This window comes from Canis lupus, chromosome 25 (assembly GCF_011100685.1).
Source record: "Canis lupus familiaris isolate Mischka breed German Shepherd chromosome 25, alternate assembly UU_Cfam_GSD_1.0, whole genome shotgun sequence".
Classification (NCBI taxonomy): domain Eukaryota; kingdom Metazoa; phylum Chordata; class Mammalia; order Carnivora; family Canidae; genus Canis; species Canis lupus.
This window is the reverse complement of record NC_049246.1, coordinates 25,415,153-25,433,778: the sequence shown is the minus strand read 5'-3', so window position 1 is coordinate 25,433,778 and position 18,626 is coordinate 25,415,153. Positions and strand designations below refer to the sequence as shown.

The following is an 18,626-nucleotide window of genomic DNA, read 5'->3' as shown; positions in this document are numbered from 1 at the left end:
TATACTTAACATATACGTACATATGGTTATATATATAAAATAAAATATTGAGGAACAAATTCTTTTTTTGTCTTATCTTGACAATTTGCTTATTTTACTCTTCCATCAAAATTTTGATTTTTTTTTTTGTTTAGTTTATTCTGAGATCTTAAAAACTTGCTTTTATTGTCATTTGGGGGAATTAAACATAGTTTTGCTGAAAGGCTTATGCATGCAACTGTTAGTGTAATGATATATCTGTATACAGCTACAAGCTTTAAGTTTATAATTTTAAACTTAATTATTATAAATGCCTAAATAACATTAAACTTGTCAGATTAAAAAATGACTTATCAAAAATGTTTACAATGGAAGAAGAACATGAATTATGAAAGTCTTTGCTATGTTTTCACTTAATCTTTTTAAGGAAGACATTTTTACTCAGAGAGGAAATATGAAGTTTTATCCAGACAAAGATTCTATGTGCTCTACTTTCCAAAGAGTGATATTCTAAATCAAATAAAGGGTACTTTTATTGCTCTCTGGAGCTACACTAAAATTGAAAGAGTTGAACACTAACTTTATCAGATAGCATCACTGGAAAAATATAACCCTATTTGAACTACTCTCTTGAATATCCAACTTCTATGAAAATAAGATAATATTATAATTATATGATTTATTGTTAGTTTTCTGAGTTCCATATCAACCTATTTTAATTATTACACAGGATTTTCTTGGTTTGAAATATATAGTATTTTTCCCTCTAGTGACATACTTCAAGTACTATTTATTTATTTATTTATTTATTTATCTCAAAAATATTTACTTAAGGTCTCCTATTTGCCAATCAATATTCCAAGTATCAGGAATACAGCAGCAAACAGCAAAATACCTGATTTTATGAAGTTATCATCTAGTAGAGAAAAGCATCAAAATAAAGTAAAATAAATAATATGTTAGATAATAAATTTTATGGAGAAGAGTAAAGCAGAAAGAAAAGAGAAAATGTGACATGGAAGACATTTTTAGCTAAGTAAGTTAGACCTTTGGAGAAAGTGTCATTTGAGTGAGGGCTTAAAGGTGGTGAGGTAGCAATTAATGTGACTATCCAGAAAAGACTATTTTAGGCAGAAGGAATGGCTAGTATGAAAGCCCTTAAAAGCCAGCATGCTTATTAAAATTTTTCAAAGAAACCATCCAGTAAAATATCATTGCAATTTTTTGTTTCTCAATATAGAGAACATATCATAGGAGATAAGTTTCTCTTAGATATTTCATAACATCCTTAATTCAACAGATCGAAAATTGAGCTCATTATTATAACTTTCACATTTAGTTCCCCTTTTCACTCTGTCCTGTATCAATGAATGATATGTCCATATATATAGTTGCTCAAGCCAAAAAGGTGACTCAATATATCACTTATCTATTAACTGCATAACACAGTATTCTAAAATTTAATGACTTAAAGCAACAACAAATACTTATTAGCCTCAAATTTTCAGTGGATCAAAATTTTGGGAACAGCTTAAGTTGGATCTTTTATTAGGTTGCTGTCAAGATGTGAGCCATGGCTACAGTCATATGAAGGCTTGACTGGGCTAGAGAATCTGATTTCAAAGTGGCTCAGTCAAATAACTAACAATTTGGTGAATTATTTGTTGGAAGCCCTCAATTTCTCCCATGTAGCTACTTGAGTGGCTGGGAGAAGTGAGTGATCCAAAAGAGAGCTAGATGGCAAGAGCAATGTTTTATGTATGACCTAACTACAGAATTCATGTGCCAACATGAAGTCACTTTGTATAGGGAATATTCAACAGGAGAAAAATTGGGCTCTACCCTTGGAAGGGAGGAGTGTCAAAGAAAGCCTTGATTAAATATTTTTAAAATCATCACAGTTATGCTTGAGATGTTCTTTTTGTTCACATTTGGTACCAAACCATCATAAAACTTGTGGATTTTGTGTATATCTATTAGATTCTTCTACTCTTCTCCAACTCTGTTGCTATCTAAATTACTCAAACTAGGGCAGCCCCAGTGGCGCAGCGGTTTAGCGCCGCCTGCAGCCCAGGGCGTGATCCTGGAGACCCTGGATTGAGTCCCACGTCCGGCTCTCTGCATGGAGCCTGCTTCTCCCTCTGCCTGTGTCTCTGCCTCTCTCTCTCTCTCTCTCTCTCTCTCTCTGTGTCTCTATGAATAAATAAATAAAATCTTTAAAAAAAAATAAATTACTCAAACTACCCTCAGCTTTCACCTTTACCACCGGAATCGTTTCCAAATGGGGCTTTAAGCAAAAGTCAATGTGTGATCTATAAGAGGGTTCATGATCTGATACCTACAACTCTCCAGCCTCATTTGTTATTAATATTGACACTCTTTGACCCTATTCCAGACACATTAATATTCTTTTAGTCTCTGGTACTTTTATTGACACCATGAATTCTGAGATATTTTCTCTTGTATCTATCCATTCAGTCTTTTCCTGTGTGAAATTCTGGACTACCATGTCAACTGCCCCTCCTCCTAGAAATTTTCACTGACTTTTACATAACTTGATAGACTTCTTTTGAATTATTTAAAGTTTGGCTAGAATACCAAAACTTAAACCAAACTGCTAAACAAGAAATGGCATAAACTAAAAATTACTTTATTCACTCAATAGTTTAATTCTGAAAGACTTAATGTTCTGAATGAGAATTTAATTATTTAAGAGCAAACTAGTGTGTCAGTTGAATCCCTTACAACTATACATTTGCAATGTGACTTTGAACCTCTTCAGCTAAAGTAGTTTCAACCATAAGTTGAATCCATGAACTATGATGGGTCAATCATATCTTTTTCTTTTATGCTGCTCAATCTTTCCTGAAGATTCCCTGTATTTTTCTACACTTGAGTATCATGGAATACTATTATAACAAAATTCAGGGCCTTTTTATGTATTAGCTTGAGTGAATTTCTCTTATTTCACTTAAAAATATCCCTAACCAAAGGAGTCATGGTATCAAATGCAAAGTCCAAAATTTAGCATAAAGACTTGGCCATTTTTTGAAACATATATATAGATTGTGTCATTCGCTTTACTAAACTTATCTATGAAAAATGTGTGCCACTTAAAGTCTCTGTTTCAATACTGGTAAAAGAATATCTGTCTTGCCCAATACAAAACAATTAGTTAATGACAAAACTGGAATAAAAGCTTCCTGACTATCCATCTGGAACCTCAGCCATTGTACCATGATGATTTCCATTTAATTATCCTGTGTACTGAACACATAACAAAAACTATTAAGTCTATTCTAAGTAATTTCCAATGTTTCTGAAGCACTTAATTAGTTTTCTTTAAAATAAATAAGTCATTAAGGAGCTACAAATCAGTGAGTTAATTAACTGTGTTATGGCCTTTTAGTTCTTTCAGTTGAAATAAGCTAATGCCAAAATTATAAAGAAATAAAATATTACTCATGAGGATAAACAGTGTATAGAAGTTATAGCAGAAGTTTTCATAGAAGTTATAACAATTAGCATAAATTTTGAGCACAACATTCTACAAGTGTCTAGTAAAAATAAGTTCATGACAAAAATAAATTTTGTAGATAAAAAAGATTGTTTAAAGATTAGAGTTAAGACATTTCAAATGATTGCATTATCTAATCCTCTGTTTGTATTTTTACTATTAAATGGAATCCTCCTTCTATGCACAAACAACATGTAATTATCACTAACAACTAGCAAGTATTGAACAGAGACACCATAGACTCTAAAAAGCACTAATTTATGTAAACACTGAATGTAGACATAACTGCAATATCACCATGATATTCCAATTTACAACCTTCCAGTTCTACTATTAAGTGATGATTTCATGATTTGATGATTTAAGTTTGTCTTGCAGATTTCTATATCTTGATTTTTTTCTATTTCTAAATACTTGTTCTAAGATTGTCTTTGGTTATTTGTTAGCATTACTCCTAACGTGGATAGAAGGAAAGTTGGACCCTCTCTCGTGTTAAGCACATACTCTAGGCATGATTACTGCTAGACTTGGAGGGTCATAGTCTAATGTTTGACCTCTCCATCATTATATTTAGTTAATTTGTTTCAAAAATATTTGTTCAGTTATTACTTTGGATGATCTGGATTTCTTCCGGGTCTATTAAAACATTTGGAACAGTCATGATTTGCTTAAGTAATAGATCCAAAAAAGTAGGAGATAGACATTGATTGATTAATTCTATTAAAATGACAATTGCAATTGTATTAAGTGCTACTAATCAAGAAGCACAAATGTAGGAAATATTTTAGCAAGGTTTTACAAAATCAGAGCGAATAGTTAGGATTTCTTGAGAAAATGATACTTAAGCTTAGATCATAAAGGTAATTAGAAGTTAGGTTGTACCAGAGGCATTGAAGAGAACATGGTGAGAAGTAGTTGTATTACAGATCTAAATTAGAAGGTAGAGCCAAGTTGATTGATATGATGTGAAATAAGAAGAGGAGGCAAGGTTACCAAAGATTTTTATCCCAAGAAATGGAAAGAGAAATGGAGTTGCCATTACCCAAGTTTGAAAAAAAATGAAAAAAGAACAAGTGTGTATGGGAATGTAAGTTTGATTTATGTTTGCTCTTATTAGGGAGCTGGGTTGCCAGCAATCTGTGATCAATTTATTCTAGTTTCAGAAATTGAGATGATTCTAAGCTATGCCTACTCTCCTGCTAAGGCCTCTACATTTCTGGTTCATTCTTACTCAAAGAATGTCTTTGAGATCTTAAAGCCACTTATAAGAGCTCATCCTTTGAATGAGTCCTGGAATACAGTGTTTGTCCCCATAAATCCATAAAGCTTTCAGAACTTTTACACAGATTGTAAACTACTCAGGCACCACTCAAGTTTATTCTCACCCCTGAGAAATGCAGCTCTTGGATACTTGGCTCCTTTCTGTGAATTTCTTTTATCTTAGGTCACAGCCATGTTTTTTTCTACTGTATTTTTAGCTCTTCAATGTAGATTTGTTTTAAACTAGTTGTTTTCAGTGTAAAGTTCCATTTGTTTAAAATATTGCTTTATACATTTAATGTTTAAGTGGCTTGGCAATAAAACTTTTTATACCTTTGTTTCTTCGCCTGTAATACATGGATTGTTATATCTAACCTGCAACATTGTTATGAGAATTAAATGATATCATGTATATATGCTTGAGAGATCAGGAAGCAACTATAATACTTATCATATTTATTATAAATTAAAATAGCCTAGGTCCCACCAAACTGCAGATATGAGTTCAGAAATGAGATAACTTTAAAATGATAATCGTATTTGACTGGCATATTGCTCACAGTAGCAAGAATCAAGATCCTAGTGCCTTGTTAATTTTTAGTTATTTTTCAGAGTCTCCAGAGGTATGCTACAATAGTCCTTTTATATTCCTTCACTATGGTCTCCTTTTAAAATAATTAGTACCATCAAACTATCAACTTAAAGCCTGCTTCACTGCATGTGTCTTCATGGCAAAAAATGATTCCTTTTATAAGGCAGAATGCTTTCATGTGAAATACTCAAAACTTCACATATTCCCAGATGTCCCAGTTTCTCTTTAATTCTCTTAATGAGACTGAAGCCATAAATAAATGGTTAGAATGCACATCTTTTCCATTCTGCTTTTTTTGAACAGATATCAATTGCTTATATTTTTAAAACTCACAAAGTTCCTAATAGTAACTGAAATTTTTTTTTTCACAAAGAACTATAGCCCCATGAGAGTGGTTGTGGAGCCATAAAATAGAGGATAAGCTCTTTTTTCTCCATCATACCCTGAGCCTGAGGAGTCTGGGCATTGATTTATTCCCCACAAGTCACCCTTTCTTCTGTGCAAATCAATTCACAAAAATAGATGCATGGAGATTTGTGAGCAAGACTTATCTCAAACTCTCTTTATGTTGCCCACCTATGTTTTTCATATTTTCTCTCAATTTTAAGGTGCATTTAGCAGAGGTAAATAGATAATTGAAAATTATCCTAAATTCATCTTAAAAGCATCCATATTTAATTTTTATTTCTGTCCTACAAAAGTAGATGTTTTATTTTCTTATCTCATTGAGGAGGACAAAGGGAAGAGAAGAGGAGAGAAAGGGACATGTTTTTGATGAATTGTGATTTTTTAAATTACAATTTTTAATATATATAATCATATATATCATCATCATATGATTTTATATGATATATTTTATTTTTATATGATTATATATTTAATATGTAATCATATATATTTATACAATTATATATATTTAATATATATGATATATATAATCATATATATATATAGAGAGAGAGAGAGAGAGAGAGTGAGCATGAGCAGGGCAGGGAGGAGTACAGGGAGAGGAGAGAGAGAATCCTAAATAAGCTCCATGCCCATTATAGAGCCAATCTTTTGACCAGGAGAGCATGACCTGAGCTGAAACCAAGAGTCAGAAGCATAACCAACTGAGCTGCCCGTATGCCCCAAATTTTGATATTTTATTTCAAATCTTAAGAAAGCAGGTTTCTGCAAGTATCTCAGAAATTGAAGTCTCTGAACTTTCAAGTAGCCTGTCTTTATACAAATAAGAATACATAAAATACTTAGCTGGAACAAATATTTATTGATGGGACTGTATATGAGTCCACACACAGTTGCCAAGAAGAGTTAATAGTAAATAGTTAAGAAGAGGTAAGAATAAGTAGTAAATATAATAAATAGTAAAGATAATAAATACAGTACTTGGTGCAGTAGAGGAAAGAAGAGCCAAGTGTGGGAGGCAGACGAATGAACAGATTTGAGACGTTCATAAATAGAAGACTTCCAACAATTTCAAAGCTGCTTCTTTCTAAAGTATTGATCATTAGTAATTTACTAAGAACCTTAGTAACTTGCTATAACTATGGTTATTTTATTGATAGATATTTGGACAAAAATAATGAATTTCTTAATAAACAGTTTCTTATCCCAAATTCATTCTACATTAATCTTATAAGTCTTCTCACTGCCTCCTCCTGTCCTGGATTTTAACAACTCAAAAAAAAAAAAAGTTTTAAAACATGTTTGTACAGATGACAATATTGACTAAAAGTTAGAGAAAGAGAGACTTCTGGGTGGCTCAGTCAGTTAAGCGTCCAGTCAGTTAAGCGTCAGGTCATGATCTCCCAGATCCATAGCCTCTATGCCTTTCAGAAAAAAGGGATAGATGATGGAAAGATGCTTTTCAGCCAATTACTCCATGTTGTTTTGTGGGCAATAATTCCTTCTGAGTTAAAATTGTGAATCTTTAGTAATAAAATCAGTTGTCTCTAAGCACTTGGATAGTTCTTATGTCATTGAAAGGAACATAACTAATAAAATTGGAAAATTTCTCTGCTCAGAATTTTCTCATTTTTTACAAGCATCATTCTGCAAAACTTGGTTGTGAATCCCTGTTACAAAGCATGACGATTTTGCTCTCAGTGGTAGGAAGAAGGGAGCCAATCATTCTCTTCACTATAACCTCACTTTTCAGCTCCTGCTCACTAATACTTCTCAGGGATTCTCTGTAGACTTCAGATGGGCCAAAACAGAGTAATCTATTGAACTATGAATACTGTAAAACTTCAAATTTGTGTTCTATGTATGTTAGCTTTTTAGCACAGTGCTTTGCACCTAATAAATTATGAGAACTCAAAATTCATTGTTTCAATATTTAACAGATATTTAAGTGCATTTGACATGAGAAAGGATATTTTTACATAATAAAAATGCACTATAACTTTAGATTCAAAATAAATAAATAGAAATAAATAAAATAAAAAGTTCTCTCAGTTTTACAGACGTCTTTAAATCTTTTCCACCATAAAAGCAGTGAGAAACTACCAAAAAATGTGACAACCAATTTTTTTCAGAACTCTGGCATTTCACCAGAGATTTGCAGCAATATATGAAGTAGTTTAATCAAGAAAAATAGCTGAATCTTGGTAAGAATAGTGGGATTTGTGGCTATAACTTATCCTATTCTTGTCCTCCTTACTTAGCTCCATGGTAGCATTGTAAACCAATGGCCTCTAATTACAGTAAAAACCAACAACCTGGAAGCTAGTAGAGTGGATAGGAAGGAGTTTGAATTCATTTAAAGCCTCATTGTTGAAGAACTGTCACTATTTGACCTGCCTGGAGGTTCTCTGGAAGACTCCATTAGCAAGACTCCTTTAGACCTAACTTGGAGCTCACTCAGCATAAGTCTTTTTCCTGGGAATATTTGTCAAAAGCATTTAGAGGCAATGTTCTAATTTCACAGGTGCCTGAGGCAGTAACAGTGGGAGCAAACAATAGACTAACCAAAAAGCTTAAAAGGAAAAGCAATGGAATTGATATGCCCATAGGGGTTTGGAAAAGCCCACACATTTCTAGGTATCTAGAAGACTACATATATGTATGGGGCTGTGAGCATGCCCAGCATTATGGGCCTAACTGAATCCTTTCAAAATTCATATGTTGAAATCCTAACTCCTGATGCCTAAGAATGTGCCTTTATTTGGAGATAATTAAGATAAAACTAGGTTCTATGGGTTGGTCCTAATCAAGGACTGGTGTCCTTCTAAGAAGAGGAGATTAGGACACAGACACACAGAGAGGAAGAAATCGAAGAGGACCATCTGCAAGCCATGGAGGGGACCTGTCAGAGGAAATTAGCCCTGCCAACAATGTGGTCTTGGTCCTCTAGCTCCCAGAATTGTGAGAAAATTAATTTCCGTCATTTAAGCCACTCGGTCTGTGGTACTTTGTTAAGACTGCCCTAGCAAACTAATATACATAGAGTTAGTTGTGTGCATACTCAGGAAAGACCTGAGAGGACGTTAAGTTCTGAACACTGGCTGGCCTTGAACCCCTGTGCAAATGGCAAATCAAGGTGAAGGCAGAGTTGTCAACTGCTGACTCAGTGTTGAAGGTGTGACCCCATAAACACAGAGCCTCCAGAAAATACTGGGGGATTTATTGGTTTTAGGAATTTAAGAAAATCTCTGTCCAATTTTTAGGTGATTTCTAAGCCACTCACACAGATATTTCTATAGTCATACACAATAAAGAATGTAGACTTTACAGAATTAGTTCAGAAAAGCCAATTAAAGAAAAAAAGCAAAAACAAAAAAACAGACAGTGGCAACAAACCCTAGGAAGGAGGGAGAATATGATTTAGAGAGTAACCATACTATATTATTTAAAATGTCCCATTTTCAGTAAAAATATTATGAGATATTTAAAGAAAATAAAGTATGGTTCATACACAGGGGAAAAAAGGGCAATCAACAGAATCTTCCCTGAGAAAGCAAAGAGAGTGGAATTACTAAACAAGACTTTAAACTAGTTTGTTTTAAAGATTTATTTATTTATGTTAGAGAGGATGGGGAATAGCAGAGGGAGAGAGAGAAGCAGACCCCTCATTGGGTTTGGAGCCTGATACAGGGCTCAATCCCACAACCCTGAGATCATGACCTGAGCCAAAATCAAGAGTCAATTGCTTAACTCACTGAGCCACCCAGGTGCCCCAGACTTTAAACCAGTTATTTTAAATACATTTTTAAAAAACTAGAGCCCTCTGTCCAAAGAACTAAAAATAAAGTATGATAATAATTATCTCTGCAATGCAAAATACCAACAAAGAGATAGAAAATACAAAGAAGAACAAAAGAGCAATTCTCGAGTTGAAAACTGGAATAACAACAACAACAAAAAAGTGGAATAGGGATCCCTGGGTGGCGCATTGGTTTAGCGCCTGCCTTTGGCCCAGGGAGCGATCCTGGAGACCCGAGATCGAATCCCACATCGGGCTCCCTGCATGGAGCCTGCTTCTCCCTCTGCCTATGTCTCTGCCTCTCTCTCTCTCTCTCTTTCTCTCTCTCTCTCTATGTGACTATCGTATATAATAAAAATTAAAAAAAAAGTGGAATAACTAAATGAAAAACTCATTTTCATTTAGTTGAAGGCTAGTGCTTACTTCCTATGACTGCTATTAACAATTACAACGAACAACAGTGATTTATTCTTCCACAGTTCCGGAAGGCCAGAAGTCTAAAGTCAGTTCACTGGGACCAAAACAAGGTGTGAGTAGGAACCGAGTGCCCTCCAGAGGCTCTAGAAGAGAGAATGTGTTCCTTTTCCTGACTCTGTTGACTGCTGGTATTTCTTGGCTATGCACATCACTGTAATACTCTTTGCTTCTCTGGCCACAGTGCCTTCCCCCTCCTGTGTGTAGTCAAATATGCCTCTGCCTCTTTTATAAAACTACAGGTCATTGCACACAGGGCTAATTTGGATAATCTAGAATTATCTTCCCCATGCAGTGCAAAATGTGAGGGATTGTCAGTTTAGCATACATAGTATTCTATTGTTTTTTAAAAGGTGAAGCAAAGGGTATAATTCGTTCAGGTCAAAGTAAATTGGTTTATTTGTTGTTAGGAGAATGTAGAAGTTTATTTTCTGATAACCCAAAGGAAGGATTTTGTAAAAGAAATGTGGGGAATGGTTTAGAAGCAGAAATCTGTAGTTATGAGAGTTCTTGGGCTATGGGAAATGAGGAAATGCTACTTAAGAGGACAGGTGAAAGTTACTTAAAACCAGATGGTAGAAGAAAGAAGTTCTAGAGTTATTGAGAATGTAATGGTCTTTTTATGATATCATCAGCATCATTGTCATCACCATTATTATTACATTGGAATAAACTTTTCAGAGATCTGGGTGACAGGGAGTTCAACTGACCAGTAATAATCAGAGGTAAAAGGTTACAAAATAATGTGGAGCCAAAATAATAGGGAGAAGAGAAACTTCTTGTCAGGCAAAAAGCATGACAGTCAGAAAGAGAGCCGCTGGGCTGATAAGTGGCTTAGAATGTCCAGAACTAGATAGAAACTTTGGAGCTGCACAATAGTTAATGGATGCTGTTAGCTGTGATCCTCCACTTTCAGAAACATCAATCTCACATTATGATTGATATTGGATTTTAAAATTGTGCCTCTGTGTGTGGTAGACAATTCAACAGTGATGGCTGTAAGACCCATTTTCACTACTTATTAAAAATTCTGGCAGGAGGAATTTGATACTGCTGAGTTCAAGCTGTGACCACAGAGGCTCAGGGCCTGGCAATGCTCTGAGTTGAGTGACAGAGCTGGGAGGATCTGATGACTGACAATCTCCAGGAAGTAACATCAGCTAGAATATATCAGTTTCAAACACATGTGTGCTCAGGAAGTCTGTTGCACTTCCCTGAGCAAAGCTCTATGGATAAAAAGAATTATTTGATCTTAACAAGCAGACCCTGGCCTTCTGTGGACCAGCCTAGGTAAATGAGGAGCTGGATGGGGTGCAGCGACACTTTTGTGCTTCTAGGATGAGCAGCTGCATGAAGCAGAAAATGTCTGAATGAAAAAAATGTACAGTACTCTTTACTTTCCTGGACACACATTCTTATTGTATAATAACCAGGTGCACTGATCACATTGATGGCGATTTCTCAATCTTTTTTTTTTTTGATTTCTCAATCTTAATGCACAAATTTTAGATCCGAATAAAAGGTGCTGTAGATGAATGATACAAAGTGAAAGCAGAATGAATTTAACTGGGTATGTTACTAATATAGGAAGCCTCTAATTGAAGAAAAGAACATTACTGCTTAATCTGTAGGACAGAAGTTTTATTACCATTGAGAAGATTTCGCAAAACTTGAAAGATGATGCTTTTCCTTCAATAAGAGCAGTAAGAATTATATCTCATAGCTTAATTTTCTTTTTTTTTTCTTATGCCTGAATCTCTAAGACACTTTTAACTAAAAATTACAATTAGAAGTCAAACTTGGGTAAATACAAATTTTGAAAGCCTACTAATTTGGAAATGCCTTTATTTCCAGATTTACCACAAAATAATGTCACCTCTGATCTTTGGGCTGAATACATGTGAAACCTAATAAATACTGACTGTAGATCTATAAAGACCTATCTGTCATTATGATAACATTCACTGTATATAGTAGAGAAAGTTTTCCTTTTTGTTTTAAAAGGTATTTTTGCTTACCATTTTTATTTGCTATTTATGGTGACAATTATTAGGAAGACTTTGTTATCGTTTTTTGGTAAAATCTGAATGTTCTCATTTATAGCTTGGTTGCAACAAAGGAAACAGACAGTGCAAGATCTCGAAGTGCTCCAATGTCACCTTCTGACTTTCTGGATAAATTAATGGGGAGAACATCAGGATATGATGCAAGAATTAGACCCAACTTTAAAGGTAATTGTTCTGTTTACTATTCTATGTGAAATGTGTTTTGAATATGCTTTAACAAGATAAATCTTCAGATTAATTCCACCAAAAATTCTCATGCTAATTTCCAGTAATCTTCCAAGTACTGTGGTATCATAGATATGTCTTGAGAGAAAAAAATCTATTCTCATGTTAATAGCTCTCTGAATTTATCTTCTTTGGACCAATAGTGTTTCTTTGTCTTTCTTTGTTATAATACTTGTTGTCATGATGCTTCATTTTAGGAAATTATTTTTTTGTAGATATTTCTACAATAACTCCTAGTCACCGGAAAGGAAGCTTCTTTAAATCTGGTAATAACCATATTTTAAGTTCCCCACAGCAAGACTCTATGTTGTGGGGAATCAAACAGTTGTTGAATTTTTGTACTGGGAAGGGTCTGGATAACTAAAAACGACTGATAACATTTAAAAAATTATTCCATCTACCAAATGTTTTACCTAAATTTATAGGAAAGAGTGTAATTGCCAATGCATATGTACTCTTTTTTAATCTTCTGTTTAATATAGTGATAAGCAACATTTTTATACAGGTCCTATGTAGATTATTCAGAACCATGATATGTCCTAGGGTAAAAGATTGGAAAGCTACTTCCATGCTCATACTTCTTTAATATCTCTGGGATATTATTCTATTTCAAAAAAGAAAATGATCCAAATTATAAGAATACCTACCGTTTCCATGAGATTCAGTTAAGCTATTTTCATTCTTAAAAGAGAAAGGAAATACAATGTAGTCTATAATTATTTTCCCTGAATTTGTTTTTATGGGAGAAAAAAGAAAAAGAATTGCTTAGCAGTTGTTTAAGGATTGTTTAGAAAAACTAATAAAAGCCAAGAATGGGTAGCAGGAGAAAAAAAATAAGAGTAAAAGATGTTGATAATTCTTAAGTAAAAATTATGAATTGCTTCAATTTCAAAATGATTTTGACCCATAGATTGCATGCTTTGATTTGTCTTTAAGCATTTTGACTGTAATATTTTTATTTTATTTTTATATTTTTTGAACATAAATATATTTTTTTAGGATTTTGTTTATTTATTTATTTTAGAAAGATAGAGAGAGCATGAGCAGTGGGAGTGGCAGAGGGAGAGGGAGAAGGAGTGGGAGAATCCGAAGCAGGCTCCATACTCAGTGCCAGGCTGTAGGGGGGTACTCCATCTCATGACCTTGAGATCATGACCCGAGCTGAAGGCAAGAGTCTGATGCTTAATCAACTGAGCCACCCAGGTGCCCCAACCATAAATATTTTTAACTGCATGAGAGGAAAACACTAAATGTAAGCTGTGAGAAAATAGTACAGCTTAAGAGATATAATACACAAATGAAATGAGTTTTTGGCATTATGAGGATCTTCTACAAAATGAGGAAAAGCAGTATCCCTGACATTAGGTAGAAAACTAACTTTGAATGGATCTTGAAAAATATTCAGTTGTCATATCAGTAAACAGCAAGAAACATAATCAGTAATTATTGGATTCATTATGGTGATTCTATTCAGTGATTCAGAAGTATTGCTTTGTTTTCACTGAAAACTAATGAGGAAAATGTACTCAGTTTTTAAATGTATGTGAACATTTTTAAAAATCACATAAACAGACTCAATGGATATCTTAATAAAAATGCAGGTGAGTCACCACAAAATAGCACCTGTGCCTTTGCTACTCTCTTGGAAAATTTACTTTTATTTTATCATTTCAATTATTTAACAAAGGAAATTTTAAATCATCTTAAATGTGATTAATATTTCTATTTATGTGTGAGGCTGGGAAAGGACTGAAAAGATTTGGTCTTTCTTAAAATAAGTGCTGATTTTTTTAAATAAAAATATACTTCTAAAAACTAGCTGATAACCAAACCCAGTTTAGGAGTTAATATATTTTTTTAATTGTGTATAGAGAATCAATTTTTACTTCCCAGTGCCTTTAAAGGAATAGAAAAGAAAGGGGAGGGGGGATTTCTCTCCTTTAAGATTTTTCAAGATATCTTATACTCTGAGTATCAGAAAAGCAAGTGGATGCTCATTTGATTACCATAAATCATGTCAGTCTTTAAAAAGGATACCTTAATGGATTAATTCTTATCTAACACTCTTGTTTTTTCACCTCTCGCTAGAGTCAAATGTTGTTGTCTCTGGGGTAGTTCACAGCCTCCTCCCCAAATTAGGCACATTCAACAGTGTCATTTCATTGAATAAAATAAATGATAATCTGACCATCATTTCATTGCCTAATATTGGAGATAAATAAAATATATTTAAATATTTTTTGAGGTTTTATATACTAACAAACTAAATCCAAGATCTGTCAGAAGATGATTAGACAGAAAGGAAGGTCAGCCCTTCTATTGTCAGGTACCTAGGGACCCACTACCCCTCTTTAAGGAAGAAGCTCATAAAACGTGTGGAGAAACTGTTCTAGTAGCATTCCACTCAGTTTTTCTGTGTAGTAGCTCACAAGACTAAAAATACATGTCTCCCTCACCTGCCATATTGATTGTTTTTCCCATTGTTTATCTTTTTTAAAAGGAATTTACCTAGCTAATCAAATAAACTAATTTAAACTGGGTATTATATATATACTCCACCTCTCAATTTGTCAAAGACAAGAAATTAATACTCTAAAGCTTTAGAGACATGAATATCAGTAGCAGATATTCCACTAGTCTGCTCTTGTTTTTTTCCTTAATAAGCAAAATTAAGTAATTTTATTTAAAAAAAAAAAACAATAGGGGTGGGAATTCGCCAAAACAGATGTAACAATGTATTACAATAACTTAATTGATTTAGTCCTCTCATCTTCATAGATTAAAATGTTAATAAAAATAACATTTTTGTTACTAGAAATTATTTCTATTTCTATTCTATTTCTATTATTTCTGTAAGTAGAAGATGATTTACCTGGATAATTGCTCAGGCAATGGGCAAGTGTATTCAGAATATAAAAGCATCGGAAAAAACCTCTCGGGGGTTTATTCTCTCAGGGATTTACAAATTTTGTGAGAGAAAAACAAAATCTCAGTATTGATCCTCTCAGACAATTTACAGAGAATAAGTGAGAATGTTCAATTTCATTAGCTTCAATCTCAGTGAAATACAAAGTATATTACTAATGTGATAGTATTTTCACCTTTCAAAATATCAACATTTAAAATTATGTTAACTATTCCAGCTCAAATGAATTATTATGAAATTTATTTCTGGAATACTGATTTCAAATTTATGATTGTTTTTACAAGTACATATACATCGAGGTATCTTACAGAGTATAGTGGAGAACAACTATGAAACAATATAAATTGACTTTATTAAAATGTTACTTTGACTTTGTTCTTTTATATACTGCAAACAAAAAAATCTAGATGTAGACATTTTTCTTTAAGGTAAATTATGATACTATTTATATATATTTTTAAAGATTCTATTTATTCATGAGAGACACAGAGAGAGAGAGAGAGAGAGGCAGAGATGCAGGCAGAGAGAGAAGCAGGCTCCACTCAGGGAGCCCAACATGGGACTCGATTCCGGGACTCCAGGATCACCCCCTGGGCTGAAGGCAGATGCTAAAACGCTGAGCCACTTAGGGATCCCCCAATTTGTATTTTTTTGTCACATTTTTTCTAAAACAACCTATACCTTTAAAAAAAAATCTGACCTGTTTAAGATTAAATATTTTAAATAAATTATTAAAATATAACACACAAAAGTAGGAATAAATAGTTATCTTAAAACTCCTTAAATTGGCACCAAGCATAGATAGGACAGCCTCTTCCATCAAAAATTATCTTAGTAATTAAATTAAATATAACTATTAGCTACTTATAATAATAAATATTGATAGAAATTAAAACATTTAAATGCCTAACTCACTAAACATTATCTTTCTTGTTCAGTATTATTCAATCGTTCTCTTCCTCTTCAGAATGCTTATAACTTATATTAAATTTTGATAAGAATCAGGTTTCTCAAAAAAAGAAATCTCTTTGCCTTTAGTATAATTTGAGTACAAAAACAATTCCAAATCTAGGTCATATCTTAGTTCTGCTTAATATAATGATTTCTTGAACTATTATAAAGAATACACTTAATAATAACAATAAGATCTAGAAATAATCTGAGTAGGGGCAGCTGGGTGGCTTATTTGGTTAAGCATCCAACTCTCAATTTCAGCCCAGGTCATAAATAATCTCAAGGTCATGTTGTCAGGGTGGTAAAAGGGAGCCCTGCTTTGCGCTCCTCACTGAGCATGGAGCCTGCTTAAGATTCTCTCTCCCTCTCCTTCTGCCCACCTCCCTATAATAAATAAATAAACAAATAAACAAATAAATAAATAAATAATCTGAGAGCCTGCTAAAAAGAATTAGCAAGTAAAGCTCCAAATGTCACAAAACTTGTTAATCCTTCGACAAATATTAGAGTTTTGCACAAATCATTATTTCAAAAATTTGGTCTTAGAGAGCAGGAATGACATGTGTAGAAATAGTTATTTCCACTTTGAAAGATGAAAATAATAGTCAGGCAACACTATTTCTTCCCTGGAATTTGAAATCCTTTCTTTTTAGAATTCTTCCTATCTGGGGAAAGCAGAAATGGAAGAGGCACTTCCATTTGGGAGAGAGAGCACACCTCACTATAGCCTGGACCACACAGCCTGTAGAGCCAGTGGTCAACACACGATCCTATCATGTTACCACCAACTTGGAGGGCCAAATGATTTAAGGGAGGACCCCCAGAAGTTTCTTGAATTCATATTTTTATCTCACACTTCTTTTAGTTTTCAAGTTTTTTCTTTTTTATTCAAGTTTTATTCCTCTCTCTCCACACACACAGATAGAATAAAATACCCTTTTTTTTCCTTCATTTTCAGAATAGGAGTAAGTTGATAGATACACTTTTTGAGCTCTGGTTTTTCTATCTTTTTTTATTTTCCTTTTTTAAATTTCTAGACTTTTTAAACAGCAGTTTTAAGTTTACAGAAAAATCAATTGGGAAGTACAGAGAATTTCCACATCTCTCTCACCCACCACAGTTTTCCCTATTGTTTAGGTCTTGCATTAGTATGGTACATTAGTTAGAACTGATGAATTAACATGAACTATTAATTATTCAGCAACAGTTAATAATGATGTGTTATTATTAACTAAAGTCCATTGTTTACATTAGAGTTCACGCTTTGTGTTATACATTTTATGTTATACATTTTATGTGGGTTTTTTAAAAAGATTTTATTTATTTATTCATGATAGACATAGAGAGCGGCAGAGACATAAGCAGAGGGAGAAGCAGACTCTCTGCAAAGAGCTCAATGTGGGACTAGATCCCAGGACACTCGGATCAGGCCCCAAGCCAAAGGCAGATGCTCAACCACTGAACCACCCAGGCATCCCTTTATGTGGGTTTTTACAAATGAATAACCCACATATAACCATCATTATTGTATCTTACAGAAGTTTCAATGCCCTAAAAATCCTCTGTGCTTTAGCTATGAATGTCACTCTCTGTCTCCACCCAAATCTCTGGCAACCGCTGATCTTTTTACTGTCTGTAGAGTTTTGTCTTTTTCAGAATGTCATATAGGTAGAATCCTATAGTGTGAAGACTTTTCAGAATGACAGTATACTTTTAAGGATCCTCCATGTCTCCTTGTGGTTTGATAGCTCATTTCTTTTTATCACTGAATAGTATTATACAATAATCTCTTGTTTATACATTTGACATGAAAGTAACATTATGCAATTATCAAGCTACAGAATTCTAACTGCAAAGTCTGTAGATATTGTGCCATTGCCTACTGACATTTACTATTATAAAAAAACTGAAAATCCTATTTTGATTTTTGCTTCCTTATATGTAGACTATTTTTTTCTAACTATTCATATTTTTCTTATTTTTTTAAAGTATGGCTCTGTGTTATTCTCCAAAACAGGTCTCTTTATTTAAAAAAAAAAATCTGATCTTTTTTCATCTGTGTCTAACATACTCCCACTCATACCCTTTACCCTTTTGTCTTTTTCCTCTATATTTAGGGAGGATTGTTCAGATTTGTTCTGTAAATGACTCTGATATTATACCTGGCGTCATTTGGAGTGTGTCAGAAGATGTTAACTCTGCGATTATGTCTTGGTATCTTCACAGTCCTCTTTATCCTAAACTATTTTCCTTGAATGTGACATCTCAGACGTTGTGTTACAGGTTGCTAGGCAGGTGCTATTTTGTATGTTTAGCTGTTTTGTTTACAACAGTAGTAAGAAACAGGTGCCTGAACTGGGAAAAAAATTCAATTGTCTAAATATATTAGTGATGAAAAGCAGCACTTCCTTGCCTCAACAGCTCTT

At 33.6% G+C, this 18,626-nt stretch overlaps 1 protein-coding gene across 7 annotated transcripts in view; it reads left to right on the top strand.

Moving 5' to 3' along the window:
- Positions 1 to 18,626, top strand: part of GLRA3 (glycine receptor alpha 3) — a 207,305-nt gene that overhangs the window by 24,230 nt on the left and 164,449 nt on the right. The window contains exons 1-3 of one of the 7 annotated variants that reach the window (XM_038573626.1): positions 10,705 to 10,754; positions 11,617 to 11,732; positions 12,133 to 12,260. In XM_038573626.1, the coding sequence (XP_038429554.1) occupies positions 12,182 to 12,260 (79 nt within the window). In that variant the 5' untranslated portion in view covers positions 10,705 to 10,754; positions 11,617 to 11,732; positions 12,133 to 12,181. The other 6 variants (XM_038573627.1, XM_038573628.1, XM_038573629.1 and 3 more) reach the window with 6 other exon arrangements.